Source organism: Pyxicephalus adspersus, chromosome 7 (assembly GCF_032062135.1).
Source record: "Pyxicephalus adspersus chromosome 7, UCB_Pads_2.0, whole genome shotgun sequence".
Lineage (NCBI taxonomy): Eukaryota > Metazoa > Chordata > Amphibia > Anura > Pyxicephalidae > Pyxicephalus > Pyxicephalus adspersus.
Genome location: NC_092864.1, coordinates 42,099,830 through 42,117,713, shown reverse-complemented (window position 1 = coordinate 42,117,713; position 17,884 = coordinate 42,099,830). Strand labels below are relative to the sequence as shown.

Below are 17,884 nucleotides of genomic sequence, written 5' to 3'. Positions count from 1 at the left end.
GTTGCAGAATCTTTGAGGAACATGTTTAGATCCATAGTTCTCCAGCTATTCTAGCACCTTATATCATATACAGTATGCATACAAGATAGACAGTAAATTGCTGCTTACCTGCGTTAGGTATGTTATTTTTTTTTCTTTATATTAATAAATATTAAAATAGCAATATTTCCAGGGCTTGTGCCTGGACTGTAGGAAAGAAAATGTTTTTCCTTCCACAGGATCAGCCTGCAGATCAGAACACCTATAATGAAATTCCATCCATCGTGGACAAGGCACATAGCCTAGATCACTGTCAGGAGTATGAAAATTTCAGTGCCTGTTACCCAGAAGAAGTCTATTTTTTTACATCCTTTGAGACAGCTTATTTTTGTTTGATAAGTTACATAAGAAAGTTTTGTTATCTAGCAAGTAGTTGTGCTACCTCTGAGGGCATATTATGTTGTGCCATGGGCACCCCAGAGGTTTAACACACACAATCTATGAAGCTATCGGATCTCCAGCTGTTGTTTCCACTTATTTTAGCCTCTTTGGAGAAAATAAATGGTACTTGTTACTGTAGTTCTCCAAAGACATTTGAAATCATTGACTATGTACTGCCCTGTAGGGAGCCATTGTACATAGTGTAATCTACAGCACCGTTCTGTTAGGCTTAGTGTGGCCGCTGGAGCTGTGCCGTCTATGCTTATGTTCCATTATACAGACTGAAAACCTCCACGGCTTCTCATCTAATACCGAGCCCTGATCAGCAAGTCATTCATTGCCTACTTTAGCAAAAAAAAAAAATTGCTATGGAAATTGTGATCTCGCTGTCCACATGCTGCAAAAAGAAAGCACTCAGGCTCTATTAGAGTGTCACAAATCACAAGCCATTCTAATGTATTCATTCCTGGAAAATCAGCAGGAAACTCACTTTGATGTAATAATAAAATAAAACATTTCAGCTCATCACATAGACTCCTTGTAAATGGAACTTGCCTTGATGAAGTTAAAAGATATGCTTTAAAGAACTACTACATCTATCTATCTATCTATCTATCTATCTATCTATCTATCTATGTATCACGGAGGTGATCTATCTATTTATCTTGGGAGGTGGGACAATATAAAAATTACATATATACATGGAACTGCTACAATGCATTTGACATGACTATGACCTCAGAGCACAGACCTCCAGATATGAGACAGCATAAAGCAATTAGCAGAGGGTTATAAAAATTAAAAAATATCACTTAGCGTATTTCAACTCTGAATGGAAGTAAAATAGCACATCTTTCTCCCTTAACATAAAACACAATCCAATACTTTTTTTTGATAGAAGGTTGAACATTAAGAGAAATGTATTAGAACCTTTATTAAAAGCATTTTGCAGAAAGAGAGATTGGCATAGCAGACTCCATATTTCTCTCATGACAGGTTTCCTTTATTTGTTACTGCTATCGTACTGGAGGATGAGATGCTGGTGATGGCAGTTGTGCTGGATCTCATGGGGTTGGAGATGACAGGCTCAGTGTATTGTAGAAGTCCATGGGATCTTCACATGAACAAAAGTTTATTAATAGGTAGCAGGGGATGTAAATTTAGGAAAAACAATATCGTGTTCTAAGTTGTTCATTTGTGAAACAGTTAATATAATACAGATGATGCATCACTGTCTAATTTATGCATTGTCTACATCAGTCTTCTCAACCAGGATTCTTCAAGGTCTTGCTAGGGGTTCCCTGAGCTGTGACAGATTGACCATCTAATGGTGCTTGCATAACCAAAGTCCAATGCTACTTGGTAAAGCCTACAGAATGACACCAGTGATCTTTTTACCTGTCTGTAAGGGTAGTATTCTGGCCACCACTGTAAGGGGGCAATTTTTCTCACAAACCTCTCTGGCCCAAAACATTGTAATGTATTATGAGTTTGTTTTTGCTGAGACCTTTCTAACTTTAAAGCCCAAGGTGGCCCACCTTAGATTTCTCACAGTGACCCTAAACTCATTGCACTCATTGTCAACCTTTTATAGTCAAATCAGTGAAATTTTATTATTAACAAGTGGAAATTATAGAGATTTAGTGGTATAACGTGTTTACAGTGAAATGTTGATGTCCATTTTATTATGTAGGATCCAAAATTTCATAAGTGTAATATGGTAATTTGTATATTTAGTATAAATAAAAGAGATGTATTTATAACTGAAAGTGTCTTCTTTTTTTCTTGGAGGTACAGAATGGTGGCGAGCGACTGATCCACACACCCGGGCTGCTTTCTTTCCCCCATTACTTGGAATTCCTCCCCTCTTCACTCCCCCATCCCAGAACCATGACTCCTCCTCCTTCCATATCCGGAGCTCTGGAAAAAATGGGCGCGGAGGCTCAGAGAAAGGTACACTTCTTATTTCAGTGGTGAACACATTCTGTGCCTTTGTTCAAGCTTGATTAAAAATTTGGGGGTTTTAATGAAATAAACATCCATTATAATTACAGTTATCACAGTGGTATCAGTCGTTTTGTATGGTAATTATAGCTATTAGTTAAGCTAAACAAATGCAATTAGTGCCTGCCTTCACTATGTTTCTTTTATTTGTTAGTGTTTTGTGTAAATTGTACAACATTGTTGTTGTTTTTTTTTTCATTTTCTTGAATAAGTTTGGTTCAGCTGCACTTGTGTTTCTTTAGGTTGGGCATAAACAGAAAAATTATTGAATGATTTAATGCATAATATGATTTAATGCAATCATATTATGTCTGTAAATGATGTACACATCTACCTAACTTATAAACCTCTAAAGTACACAAGCTAATGTTATAATATATAAATTAATATTTCTTTATCCTGTATTAAGGCATAAATGGATCCCTAAATGGAAGCATCCCCTCTCTAGTAACTAGTAACTGCACACCTGTATTATCCACAACTACCACGAATAACAGCGGGCAGGTAAAAAGCACAGGCTCGGGAGCAGGGGGCCGGACGTGTAATCAAGAGCAAAGCAAATCAGATGGCAGAAGTGAAAAAAATAAAGATAAGGTAAGAAGTTTTATGAATGGCCTTTTTTTTAGATTATTAACGATGTACCATTAGATGACCTAGGTACATCGTCTTTTTACTTTTCTGTAGTTATTGCCACATGACCCATGGAAGCCAGAGAAAGCTGAGTATCATTTCATAATTGATATGTCATCAGTAAAATATAGCTACAACTGTGTAGAATAATTGCCTTACATACAGACCTTAAAGAATTTCAGCTCTCTCTGCATTATACTTTAGGTAAGCATAGAAAACCTTTATTGCAGGAATATTCCAGCCAGTGATATGATGAGAGGGTCATCTTCAGCATCCATACTTGATGGATCTCACTGTGCTCACATTATGGCATGTATGCACCATACAGTGTACCACATATGGTGTACGAATAGGCAAAACTGTTATGTTTTAGTAGGCCTGCCAGGCTTTTTTTCCTTTCTCATCCCTAAGTACAGGTAGAATGGGAAACACAAACTGTATTTTGCTTTCAAATTTATTGAACTCTTCCTACTAAATTTTACTTTTTTTTAGATTTTAATTAAGTTTTTGTTATTATTTTTTTAACTTCAGGCAAGGGGGGTTCAGATGTCTTTGTCAAAGTATGACTATATATGCAACAGCAATTGTTGATGGCAACAAAATGTAACAATGGAAATAATGAGCTGTCATTTCTTGACAAGTGTTTATATTTTTATTTATATTGTCAAAACCTAAATAGTTGCAGGAGTGGGTAGGGCAGCTATCAACATTTGTTGAAAAAGTTAGGATTTGCATTTAATGACTCCCCAGGTTTTAGACTTCCTGCAGTGCTCCAAGTTTATTGAGTATTTGCAAAGGCACTGAAGGGTGACTCCTGTTTTTTAAACATTTATCAGTTATTTATCAGGTTATGTCCAATGGAATATAGGTGCTTAAGTATATGTAAGCTCATTGAACCTCCAGGATATACGGTTTATGGTTTTTTTTTGTTTTTTACAGGAAAAACAAAGAAAAAAAGCAGTGGAAAGCTCCAGCTCCAGTGACTCCGGCTCCTCATCCGACACGTCTAGTGATGGAGTCAGCAGCAGTGATTCTGATGACTTAGAGGAAGAGGACCAAAGCATTGAAGAGAGTGATGACGACGACTCTGATTCAGAGAGTGAAGCACAAACTAAAAATAAGAGCAAGGTACAAGCTGCAATTAAATACCAAGGTCATGGAGGACATCATTAAAATAGCAAAGTAAACTCGCTTTCTTTGTAATAGATGATACAGTGTCAGCTGCTGACTGGCTAAAAGGATTTGGCCTGATGGGTAATGTTTGCCGTTGACAGCAGTGGGAATACTGACATCTGTGGGTGCCATTTTTTAATAAATTTGAAAATAGAATTAAATTACTTACTTGTTTAATGCATTACATTACATTACAGTAGCATTTGGAATGAAGGATGGACAGCAATTATGCAAATAAACAAAATGTAGTAGTGGTGGAAAGAACAAAGGTGAATTATGTCATACTTTAATTGGTATTATTAGAAAAAATATAGACTAAATCACATCTTAGATGACTTCCAAACCTCCATCTTTGTTTAAGAAAGTGCTTTACTGTTCCAGCATGACTGTGCTCCTGTGTACATTGGCAGTTCCATAAAGACATGACTCAATATGTCTGGAGTGAAGGAACTTAAGTGGTCTGAGCTCAGCCCTAGTGAACACCTGAGATGAACTGGAATGCAAACTGTGAACCAAGTCGTCTTAACCAACATCAATACCTGACTTCACAAATGCTTTTTAGGCTATATAGGAACAGATTCCAACAGACACACTCCAAGCCCATGTGGAGAGTGAAGGCTGTAACAGCCACACAAGAGGACCAAATACATATTCATGGTTTTTGAATAGGGTGTGGAACAAATTCTTATAGTGATAGTAACATATTCACAAGCCTTTGGCAATATAGTGCATGCCAGTTGTTTTAAATTAGATCTCTGCCTTGCATAGAAAATGAGAAACTTGAAACATAACGTAAAGGATATGGCATTTTTAACAAAATCTGTTCAACTTTAACTGCATATGACCTCCCCAGGTTTTACTGTATTACTTTGGCTAGGAAGTGACACCTTAAAACCGAACTAAATTCATGATACTCATATGTCCGCAATCCCTCGCAGAGTGCCGCCATTCTTTTCTTTCTTCTTTTCCTGTACACAATCTTTGGCCATCTTCATTGGACAGACCAGGATGTGTAACTTCTGTTTAGGTGTTTAGGAGTTCATTCATTGCTGGCATGTACAAGGGGAGTTGAGATTGTTGGATTCCCTGGCGAGCCAAGCTGGAACTGCTTTTTTCTCAGCTGTTTGACAGATACCCAGAGTGATCAGGCAGGTAGAAGGGATTATTGCAAATGGGACATCATCTCTGTTTTTTATTACTCTCTGTATCATTGTGCTCCAGATGCTGATATCTGGTATCCTGAGTCCGGTATTTCATGTGAGTGTTGCCACATGAAAGGACAGTGCACAAGGCCGATAGACAGTGCAGAGTCATGGTGGAGTGATGACTAAGTTCTGGGCCCTGATGCAATTTTTCTTTTTTTAATATGTATAAAGAATGGATCTAATGATGAGTAGTAGAGAAGTCCCACCATACCAGATTATTCTTAGCAATTATTCCTAGCGATGCTGTGACTGAACACATCACAAACAAAAATTGGATGGTATTTGGCCAGGCGTAATGCAACATCTGCTGGGCAGGCTTTAGAGTGCAGCATCTGGCTACAGTCTCACTTCACTTGGTGAGTCTGGCTGTATTATCAACTAAATCAATACATGCGTTTAGTAAATGGCCTGGACAGTGTTTCCTAGCTGACCCCAACAAGTACACTTTGGATGATTACCCTTTTGCAACTTCACTTATTTTCCTGACATCTCTGATCAGATCTGTATATGATATTTTGTCTACAGTGGGTCCTAAATATTTTCTTTTACTGTCATACTCAGAAAGCATTTATGCTAACCTGGGCATATACTCATTACATTTTTTGTGGATGGTACTTTAGATCAATGTTACAGTCATACTTGTGATCATAACGCACAAGTGGTTTCATTATGGTTAACTAAATTAATCAAAAAAGTTTGATCATTATTCTTACCTAAACTCTATGATTGATTTGATTGATTTTACATTTTTGTTAACTCTAATTTATAATCGTTAGAAAATATCACATATTCTATAGCTAGCTTAACACTTGACATCAGGCATATGTACAGAATAGAATGGTTACTACAGTAATCATCAAGTGGTTCGAATAATCTGAAAGGAAAAGCCCTTAAAGGACAGTTAAACAGACTTTTGGTAAATTGGACAAAAATAATTTCTTTTTTATACCTTTTACAGCATATGCATTTGCATGCTCTGATAATATTAGTGATTGTGATATAAATGTATACTTTCTCAGGTGCTAATCCATAACATCCAAGACCTGAAACCTGATGCAAGCCAAACAGAGAAGTTGCAGGAGAAACGATCACACCAGCAGTTACCTCTTCTTGCAGATCCCCAGGCCTGCTCTCCAGTCCAGTCCCAGCAAAAATACCCTCAGGTTTTATCCCAGCAACTTCCCTTCATATTCCAAAATTCTCAGGCCAAGGAAGAGGCTGTGAACAAACACACAAGTGTGATACAATGTACTGGACTGATCTCTGCTGTGAAGACCTCCCCTTTACTCACTCAGCCCAGCAAGGAAGCCAGTTTAAAACTCGGGACCCTCCCTTCTGATGGACAGAAAACAGGGAACAAAAATACCTCCGAAGAGCTCAGCCCACAGCCCAGCGACCTCCGGATTAAAAGGGTAAACCCCCCCAAATTTTTTGTTTATTAGTTGGGTGAACAAATCTATAGATCTGTGTAAAATGATGATGAAACTGACCAGTGCAAAATTGTGAGCTACACTATTTGGTTTCAACAACCTTAATATATTATAATATATTTATATATATATATATATATATATATATATATATATGGGACACAGGAAGGATTATTTAAACATCGCTGAACAGCTGCACAAACATTTTAAAATTATATTTAAATTAAGAAATATTAATACCAGCTCACCTAAACAATGAAAACATCCCCTCCCTTTGAGTAGAGTCTTACATTGTGGTCCATTGCAGGAGCATCTTCTAAGATTTTGAATGCTCCATATTTTACAGGAATTTTCCAAAACAAAAACAGTGATATTATCTTTGCCTAGGAGCCGTGAGCAGAATACAAGGGTAAGGTCAGAATTATCCTATCGTTATGGGTGTCACCTACTAAGGGGGGATTTGGTGGTGGTTGGGGGGCTGGAGAATCGAAGTTCTGCTTTGATTGCTTAATTCAAAGCAGTCATTCTGTTAGGATGCTAATATGAAAATATAAACAGGGAATTGAATAAATACATTTGGTTATATTTGGTTTCACAAACAATGGACCTTTTATCAAAGTGTCTTAAAGAAGGACTGTCTGTGACGTACTTTTTTTAAATTTTTTTTTTTCACTATCCCTTGCGACGCTGACAATTCCAAATGAATATTTTAATTGGTTGCAATGGACAGCACAAGCATTTTTCTATAATACACTTTAAGGCCCAATCTTATTTATAATACGGAACAAATTGGAGTCATTTAATAACAGTAAAAGGATTGTTTCGAATTAACCCACAGTGGTGCACTGAATGTTTTTTTTTTATTTGGTTTAAGTGTCTCTTTTTGAGCAGAAATGACAATGAATTCTAAGGGATTTAACCCTACTGACACCAGAATTCAGGATGATGTTTATTACCCAGAACAATCCTATTTCCTTGTATATAGCTTTTGTCTCCTTAGAGAGATGATGTTACATCTTATTTTCCTTGCTGTGGCAGAAATAGATTAAGTTACAGCCCATGATCTGGAAGGAGGCATTGAGCTGAGTCTTTTCTTGTCTCAGCCTTACGGGGTCTACTAACCCTAAATCCAGGAGTTATATGATGTGAAAAAAAGCTAAGAAAAACCTTAATGGCTATGTATGTAAAAGATGCAGCCTCTGTGCAGAGATATATCACAACCATGTAACGTTTTGTGTTACATGGTTTTGTGTGATGATCTGTTTTTGATAAAAGAAGGTGACATAATCATTTTTTTTTTCTTGTATTACTGGATAGGAAGCTGTGCATGCTGGATGATACTTCCTCGTTATATCTACATTAGGTTTCTTATAAACCCTTCTTGAATTACTGGATAAGAAGGCTTTTCCCATATTGGATTATAGGATAGGAAGCCATGTATGCTGGACGATACTTCCCCCCATTATATCAACATTAAGTTTCCTATAAAATCTTGAAAAACTTTCAGTTGGCAGCAAATAAATCTGAAATGTGTGTTTTTAGGGGACCCATGCAGGACAAAGTAGCAGGTTTGCTTTAGAGCCTGGCCCTACCAGTAGTGTACATTCACCTTTCCTTCACCTGTAAACAACGTGAATGTCACAGTTACTAAAACTATGTACACGTCAGATAATCGTCACCCAAGACTAAGTGTTGAGCTCATTTTGGGCTAAAACTTGACATGTGTACAGCAGTCCCCTGACATCATTCCTCAATCTGCCATGGTGGATAGATGAATGACTGCTGATCACTTCTATGGAGAAGAGCACAGTGGGGTGCCTTTCACTTATACTCTCCCTCTCTGTGTGTACAGTACTCATTCATTCATCTCTCACTGGAAACAATCACAAAATGATTGGATAGTTGAAGTCAGCTGGGCTTCATCTCAATTACTAGGCTAAGTGAAATATCCAATGAATGAAAATAATTACCTTTGCTAAATGAACAACCTCCATTCCTTTTATAAAATCAGCAACAAAACTTACAGTAATTACAAGAAACAATATACATTACAGATACAAAGTAAATCTCTACCATTTTGCTGCATAATTTCCCCATTTTCTATCCAATGGCCATCTATCCCTTACTTTGTTTTACTGTGGTCTTCTAAGCAGCCTTTGACTTATAAAAGACAATTTCTAAATCTAAACTATAGGTTGATCAAGCATGAAAGGCATCTGGTAATACTCCAAAATACATATGTAAAATAGGCTATGTCACCGCAAGACATTGAAAATTGTGTGTGCTACCTTTACACTGCCATTGAGATCCCCGCTGTGTCCTTCAATAGTTTCACATCAGGAAACCTGATGCCCGCAGAAAAAAAAATTGCCTAAGCTCACAGGGCTTTTTAAAGCTCTCCACATCTGAGTCATTTGCATGTATTTGTGAATATTCCTAGCAAATTCCAGCAATTCATTCATAAGACACCGCAGGTACTTGAAAGTGACCCTAAAAGGTATACAGACAAGACAGCTATTTTGTAGGCTGAACTATTTTTTTAACAAACACAAATCAGAGATGATGCCCTCTGTGTGCTGAATTTAGTAATTATTATTCATGTATAGAGTGGCAACTTAGTCTGCAGTTCTTTACAGGGGGCATCAGTCGTTTACCAGGTCTTTCAATTTCGAAGCTGAAATCCAGCTAAGCAAAGTACAAAAGTAGGAGCTGCTGTACCTGCTAAGGAATTTGTATCTAAGGAGCCATTGTGAAGCCCAGAGAGTGAAGCCTGGGCCCAGAGAATGTGATTTCCTCTACTGAAGTTTTACGTTCACATACAAGTATCCTACTCGCCCTTGCAGTGTGAGCTAGAAAGTGAAAAATATATTCGCACACTGAGCTTATTTATTTGTCATTCGTCATTTCTCTGCTCCTATCAGCATCAGGATCTTCAGCCATCTTGATTAGACAACAAAATTACATAACAGGCGTTCATTTGCAGACATATTCTTTCTAATTATCCTTATCACCAATTTTGCAAAAAATCCAAAATTTTGAGTTGCTAGAACTGGAAGGGAAATCTTCCAGTGGAGAGCAGTTAGAGAAAAAAGTTGTATAAGAGAGTATTGTCTTCACATTGGGAAGATATGATAACCACTCATTTTCTGTCTTTCATAGTCCTCCAAAATGAAAAAAAAATTTTGTCTGTAGATATACAGTGCATGAACTTTTTTAGGTGAAAGCAGCTCAAGCCATGTTCGTTATGTGTCCTAGAGTTGTTGAGAAGTGCAATCGGGTAGATGGAAATTTTGGCAACTGAAACAGCATACTAGAGTCTTTCTTCCTAAATCACTGTAAATGCACCTTTACCTCCTCAATAATAGATAAATTGTATAGGCTTATGTATGAAAGAATCTGAAAAATATATCAGATCAACTGACTATTTAATATTTGAAAGCAGTTGCAGAGACAAGCAGAGACATAACAGGGTCCTTTTAACATTAATTCTTGTGAGCCTTACACTTGTTGCTATGAAATCAATACACATTTATCTGTTCTGTTCAGATTGTTATAGAAAAATGCCAGACATTTCTTCCTAGGAATTGCAGGAATGTTTCAAAGGTTCAAAAAAGAGTTCATTCTGTATGTAAATGGACTGGATTTCAAGAGAGACATGCACACATTATGCGCGTGATTGCCCTTTTTTTGTTTTCAGCCAATACGTCTAAGGCTATATACACACATGCAATAATTGTCGTTGGAAAGGATCACGATCCTTTCCAACGACTAACGACTGCACGATGCATAAGCAAGTGTTGTACATACAGCATTGTTCCGCTCTATAGAGAGAGGAGGGGAAGAACGACGGAGCGGCACCCTGCTGCGCCCTTCCCTTTAACTTCTGTTACGATCATCCATCATCGGTGGATCCGCCAGGATGGTCATTCCAACAATGGACGATGAGCTCTGTACACACGCCAGATTCTTGTCCGATATCAGCCCTGAGCCGAATATAGGATGAGAATCATTGCACGTGTGTACCCAGCCTTGGACACACCGCAATAATGGTTTCATATTGCCACAATGGAGCGATGATTTCTGAAAGTGAAGCAAAGGGAATAAAGAACGATTAGAGCAAAATGGGTCTCTAGGCAAGGTAGCAACTTTTCATATTAAAAAGAATTGCAATAGGCATAGAAATGTTGCCCTATTTGCTCAGTCTGTACTGGCATTGTCCCATTAGACACCAAATGTTACAAGTGCATCCTACTTGTGAAGTGATGAGCAGGTGAAAAACCTTGACCATTTAAAGAAAGTTTCTCTTACCCAAGGAGTAATTTAATGCCAACTTGAACTTAAACTTAAGTAAAGATTATGTCCCATGCTGTTGGACTTGACATTTCATGCTATCATTGAAAAGCCCCCTCTCTTTGATTAGATAGTTTTGTCTGCTTTATGACCAAGATCTCATTGATTATGATTACTGGTTAGTCTGTGCATTTTCACAGACCAATAATGAATCACATTTATTGTCTTGGAATGCCTCATGATCCAAGGCCAAGTGAAGCAGAGCATCCAGATCAGATCCCATAGCTACAGACAATAACTGGTGGAACACTGGTGTATGATTCAGGTTATGCCCTCATATTCCTTAAATTACTCAACACTTACATTACAATACAGGACATTCTGCACTTTTGTATTGCATGAAAACAACATGTCAAATTGATATTCAGTAATATACTCATCACAGGTTTCTTTTAACTAAAAACAGATAACCAGTAGACCTGGAAATCCTGGCTCTGTAGCCAAAGCTCGCAAATTCTTCTACAAGGAAAGTTGTTTTCAGAAGAAAATAACTATACAGCTATTGAAGCTCTGACATGCTCGTAAATCAACACAATTATCTCAACAGATAATAACTCTCTAAAAAAATAATCTATTTAAACACAAATTATAAAATTAGTTGGAAATGGTGTTACCTCATATCACCCCTCTGGGAGTTTTTTCATATATGGCTATGGCATAACCCGGCTTGGCCCCTTCAACCCTTTCAAGCTAGGCCAAGGTTTTCATTCAGATAATTGTGATCAGCATTCTCTGCACCCCATGTAACAATCTTTAAAAACATTGTGTTCTTGGCCAGGAGCCACCAATGTTTGAATGCTGATGAAGAAATATTATGTTGTGTTAAAAATGCACCAAGGGTCTGTATAGAACAATACAACCATAAACCAAATGTATATTTACTGTAACTTAAAGGTCTGTAAATTATTTTACTTTAAATTGAATTACTGTAAATGAAGGTAATATTCAAGAAATATTTTATTTTGGGTTGTTATACCCCTCCATGTTTAAATTAAATTTACAATAAAAGGAGCATAGGGAGTTAATTTTAGGTTAAGAATGTAGGAAATAAAGCATAGCAACTGAATAAAATGACAATTAAAATATGGATACATTGGTCATATAGTCTACTGATTTGGATTATTGCTTATCTTGTTTAATATTGAATTCAGTTAAAATACTTCTACCCTAAAACTGGGATAATATATACATTTATTATATTTACTTTTATTTATACATACATTACTTGTTTTTTATTTAATTTTTGCAGCCAGTGAAATTTATTTACACTAAATCCTAACCTAAATCAACATTAGGACTTGCGGAGCAGGCTATCCTTAATCTAGTTTTCTTACCAGATTTCCTTTTGATTCTACAGGATCAACAGAAAGCAACATTCCCTGCTTCAGTAAGCAAGCCTCAGGAGGGCCCAAAGAACCAGAAAAAGACTATTGTAACTCAGCCAGTTTCCAGTCCCATGTCCAATTCCATATGTCAGCCTCAGCCAGCTTTAGAGAATAACCACTCCAACCCATTCTTGGCAAATGCACTGCTGGGTAATCACCAGCCAAACGGAGTCATCCCTTGTGTTATCCAAGATGCCCCGCTAGCTCTTACTACCAAATCTAAGAGAGAAAATAAAGTCAATGAGAGTGTAACTGTTTCTCCCGGTGCCCATTTTGCCTCTCCATTAAACCTGAGTTCTTGTGTGAAAAGGAACTCTTCTAGCAAGTCAGCCCTTGGGCCAGCTGGCTCTCCGATATTACACAGTCTCTGCAAGGAGAAAACTCCAAATAGTAACTCTACACCAGCAATAAAACCACCCCATCCACTCAATGCAGCCAAATGTCTCCTGGACAAGTTTCGGGGGGTGGATTCTGACATCCCCAGCAGTAAGGATTCTGAAGATTCTAATGAGGAGGATGATGATGAGGATGAAGATGACGATGATGACGACGAAGAAGATGAAGAAGATGATGAAGATGATGATTCTGATAGTCAATCAGGTCAGAAACTTGTAAATAGTTGTTAAATTTAACATTATTATGCAAAACTACTTTATTAGCAAAAGGCCAAGCTCATTCAATCATTTTATTTATTTTTAGACAAAGTGAAAAAGGGTTTGTACTCCTATCGGTGTTTTATTGCTTTTTTTCTGTTCGGACAGGAAGTGAGGGGAAATATCCACAAAAAGACAGTTTGTATTACACAGACTTTGACTGGTTGTTTTTGGCATCATAGGCTGAAGCAATTCTCTAAGACACATTAGATTTAATTCACAAAACTAACACACCAGCATTAGGATCATTATTTATGTTGTCCAGTTAAATCTGAAATATATGATGACATGCTATAACAAAATCTTACTTTACTAAACAGAGTCAGACAGTAACTCCGAATCGGATTCTGAGGGGACTGAAGAAGATGATGATAAAGATGAATCTGACAGTGATACAGAGGGGGAAAAGTTGAAATTTAACACAACTGCACCCCCTGTGACCAGCACAACAAACAGCATCGCCGCCCAATCAACGCCTCTCAACCTGCAGGTCATTAGGAGCCCCAGCTCTGCTCCACCTGCGTTGTGTCCAGAATCCCAGCCCCCTGACCTCCGTAACCCCTCTGCCACGCTCAGCCCCAGCACACCATGCGGTATTTGACCTTTTAATCTTTTGCCTAATGCAGATGTTTAAATGATTGACCATCAGAATTACAACTAAAAGGTTTCCTGCTGTCTGTGTGAGTGATATACATCTGTGTCCTCAAGGAGCTCACATCCACCTGGTACAAGGGAGTCTGTCTGGCATAAAATAGTAGAACCATTTGTTAAAAACATACATGTGTGTGTCTCAAACCATTATCCTAAATAGACCTTCCACCTATCTGGCAAAAGTATAAAAATATATATTTGGCCTTTTTGTCTCTGTACTGTTTACTGAAATTTTCACTGAGCCCTTAGGAAATATTCCCATTTTGTTTGAGCCACAAGGTATAGTAGACTGCTGACGTACAGAACAATTCATGAGTATAGCAACAAGGAAAACATTCCCTATTGGGCAGAAAGTTGAAAAAAAAAATTATAGTAAAACATATTGTTTACAAAATGATCCATAATTTTGCTCTAACTAGTACCACACAGTTACCGATATTTCATCCCCCAGACAATATCAAATTCCCCCCCAGCCCCTGTCCTAAAAAGGTGCTAACTGGGTTTTAAAGAGTCAGTCTAGCCAAAGGTGGCTGTTTTATTTACAGGAGGAGTTTGGCCAAGTGAATTATATCTTTTGTGTTCTCCAATCAAAAATCACTTTTTAAAACTTCTCCCCCAACATAGTTCCTGGCATAATGCAAATGACCAAAATGCATTGCCCATTATTTAAAATAAATATCTGAATCTGTTATGGCTTTTTACTAAATAATTTGATTGTCTAAAATCTAGGAGATCCAGGAGAATGTTTTTTTTAGTGCTTACACTATTATTAATATTATTATCTTGTATTTACATACATTTCCCTCAAATGGGCTCATAATCTAATGTCCTTACCATATGCATAATATTATTATTATTATTATTAATAATAATAATATTAATAAACAGGATTTATATAGCGCCAACCCTGCCCCAAAGAGCTTACAATCTTTGTCATTAACACAGTCTAAGGCCTATTACAGGGAAAGCCAATTAACCTAACTGCATGTTATTGGACCAGGAGGAAACCCATACAGACACGGAGAACATGCAAATGCCATGCTGATATTATGTATTATTTATGATGTTTTTTGTGGATAATTGCAGGTGCCAGTAAGAGAAGAAGAGTCACAGATGAACGTGAGCTTCGTATGCCTCTGGAATATGGGTAAATGTTTACTTTATAATTCAGATTTGTCTCCAAAGAGTAACCTGAAGGTGTTCCTCCAGAAGTTGCTAGAAGTTCTTTGAGCTGTAGTAGACTGACCTCCCATCTGATGGTGGCTACAAATTTCCAGGGCTAATGCCACTTGACATTTTTAAGTGTGGTATTCTGACCATAAATGTAATAGGTATTTTTTCCACTGACCCATTATGTCATGCTTAGCAGGAGTTCCCTGAGACTTGAATTTTTTTAGGGTTCCTCTAGGGTAAAAAGCTCCAAGCAGTCACATCTTAAGAGTTGTTAGAGATATTTCACTTTACAGGTATTAGCAAAAATCCAGATTGTCTGCATCTCCTTTCCCAACCTACAAGATTTTCTTCAAACCATTGCTGTTGTCTCATAAAGGATGTTTGATTCTATACAAAAAAATGTCAGTAACACAGTCCACCATGTCTTCCATAGCTGGCAAAGAGAAACAAGAATTAAGAATCTCGGTGGGCGCCTTCAAGGAGAAGTGACTTATTTTGCACCCTGTGGGAAGAAATTTCGTCAGTACCCAGAAGTAATGAAGGTAATCTTTTATTATTTAGGGAGTAAAAGGCTTTTCCAGGTTTTGTTATTAGCTGTTTTATCCCATCCCTAAATGTCTGTGCTTTAATGTTGTGGATGTGAATTATGTTTACACTTGTCCTTTTTTCCTGAGCCCTCAGCAGTGATTAGATTACCTTTGACCTGTAAGGTCATGAGAACATAGACATGCTGCCAAACTGGTACGGAGTGTCTCTATACTTCCTACAGATTTCAGGGTCTGTGAATGCATCTGAACAAATGCAAAACTCCATGGGAGGTATATTGCTTTTTTTTTTTTAATATTATTATTATTCAGCAAAACCATGTAAATGGTATTGAGTGTAAAGTGCAGTAACTCCTAGCAGCCAATCACAATTCATCTGATTTTATTAACTTTTTATAAACCATTTACTACTTACAATTTATAAACCATTTTACTGCTGCTTGCACTGCAGCACTAAATAAACCAGTATTTTAATAATATCACTTTGGTCAGAGAATCACCTTGCTTTCTTGCTACAGTGGCACTACTAGTTCTAGCACTCATAGCCAACCAAACAGTAGCTGTGCATTCATAGACTTGTAGTTTGGCTCTAAATGGAAAGCATCAGACTACTTTCTGCTGGTAATATCTAGAATCAATAAAGGTCACAAATCTTGATACAATGGCACATTTTTTGGCTGCAATGTTGCCATGAGCTCTGGAAATAAAAGACCAGCATACTTAGGATGTCATCTACAAAAATTTCAGTGAAATATAGTTCATCAGAATGTACCAGGCTTTGTATTTAGAGCTTAGGTTTGGTTGGGTTAGGACAGTGACCAGCTGAGTGATATGTTGAGTTGAGTTATATGTTGTATGTTGAGTTACATACATGGTGGCTTTTTGTTTTAGCCCTACACTGTACATTGCAAGTGCCATGTAATGTAGAGTGTGGCCCTGTATGTGCCAGTGAGACAATATTATAATGTTAATGACAAGTTACATCATTGGTGGCCATCAAATGGCCATAGAGGATCACTATCCTCTTGGAAGTCAACCGTGAAAAATCTTCTTGGCAGAAAATTATGGCAGAACTTTAGCACCCCCCCAAGTTTAGTTCTTCTTTATGGTTGTGTTCACATCCGTGCGGAGTGGCACAGCATTTGTTACCAAATCCGGAGGGCCTATCCACACAGTAGATCTAAAGCAGATCGTACAATGAGAGTGTATAGTGTATGGTCAGCTTAATATTGAGAGCATAAATACAATCTGATATCTCATTGACTGGTAAGGGTTATTGCACGTAGTTGCTCTATGCCATGTTATATTGATTTTCAAAGATGTAAATTGAAACAGCAAAGTCTATGTTTTTCATAGCAATCAACAAGTATCTTTCATTCTCCAAATTTATATAAATGAAATAAAAGATCTAAAAAGAGTATTGGTTGATTTGGGCAAGAAACACTCCAGGAGTCCCTTGTTAGATGTGGTCTATATTATTTAATTATTTGTTAGGCCAGCATCTTTTTGGATAAAGTTGCAAAGGGTTAAAACTTCTGTCAGGTTCATACTGCTGTCCGGAATTTGGGTACAGAAATTTCCTGTCCTGCTCAAAATGATTCACCAAATAGGAAGTGAGGGACAATCTATAACGGAGATACAGATCAAAATAAAAATATTATAAAATAACAAGCATTTTTATTTGTGTTGATGGTGGACCTCACTCCCTGTCTGGTGAAACATTACAAGCAGAATAGGAAGTAAGGGAAAATCTTTCTGACAGAGTCCTAGATAGCAATATTATTCTGACAGATGTTCTAACCCCTCCCCAAACTCTCCAGAACTTGGTTTGACATACACTATAATAAATCCACACATTGTTCTACACCAGATTGGAGTAATTCTGAGTGACAGCTTGTCTTATATTTTTAGCAAGTGAGACATTTCTGTACACAGCTGTGTCCTGCCTCAGTGTTCCTGTGTGTATGTGTATGTGTGTCGCTGGTAGGGGGGCACAGACGATAAAGAGGGGGCTGTCGTGCTTTGAAAACCTCAAGTGAAAAAATCTGTGATTTTTTCAGTATCTCAGCAGAAATGGAATAATGGATATCACAAGGGACAATTTCAGCTTCAGTCCAAAAATAGGAGTGGGTGACTTCTATGAAGCCAGAGATGGACCGCAGGTATCCCCTTAATCTAAAACACCTAGTTCTAGCTTCAAGGTAGCCTAAAAGTCATATTTGCTATCAGTATGACTTTTATCTGCTGCTTGTTGTCGCTGTTCCC

General features: G+C 37.4%; 1 protein-coding gene across 20 annotated transcripts in view; it reads left to right on the top strand.

Moving 5' to 3' along the window:
• Window positions 1–17,884, top strand: part of BAZ2B (bromodomain adjacent to zinc finger domain 2B) — a 185,077-nt gene that overhangs the window by 127,739 nt on the left and 39,454 nt on the right. For 8 of the 20 annotated variants that reach the window (XM_072418200.1, XM_072418211.1, XM_072418199.1 and 5 more), the window contains 10 exons: window positions 2,212–2,373; window positions 2,834–3,018; window positions 3,994–4,182; window positions 6,452–6,844; window positions 7,209–7,271; window positions 12,570–13,197; window positions 13,571–13,843; window positions 14,988–15,048; window positions 15,508–15,616; window positions 17,680–17,781. In XM_072418200.1, coding sequence (XP_072274301.1) covers window positions 2,212–2,373; window positions 2,834–3,018; window positions 3,994–4,182; window positions 6,452–6,844; window positions 7,209–7,271; window positions 12,570–13,197; window positions 13,571–13,843; window positions 14,988–15,048; window positions 15,508–15,616; window positions 17,680–17,781 — 2,165 coding nt within the window. The remainder of the gene's footprint in view (window positions 1–2,211; window positions 2,374–2,833; window positions 3,019–3,993; window positions 4,183–6,451; window positions 6,845–7,208; window positions 7,272–12,569; window positions 13,198–13,570; window positions 13,844–14,987; window positions 15,049–15,507; window positions 15,617–17,679; window positions 17,782–17,884) is intronic. The other 12 variants (XM_072418215.1, XM_072418217.1, XM_072418204.1 and 9 more) reach the window with 6 other exon arrangements.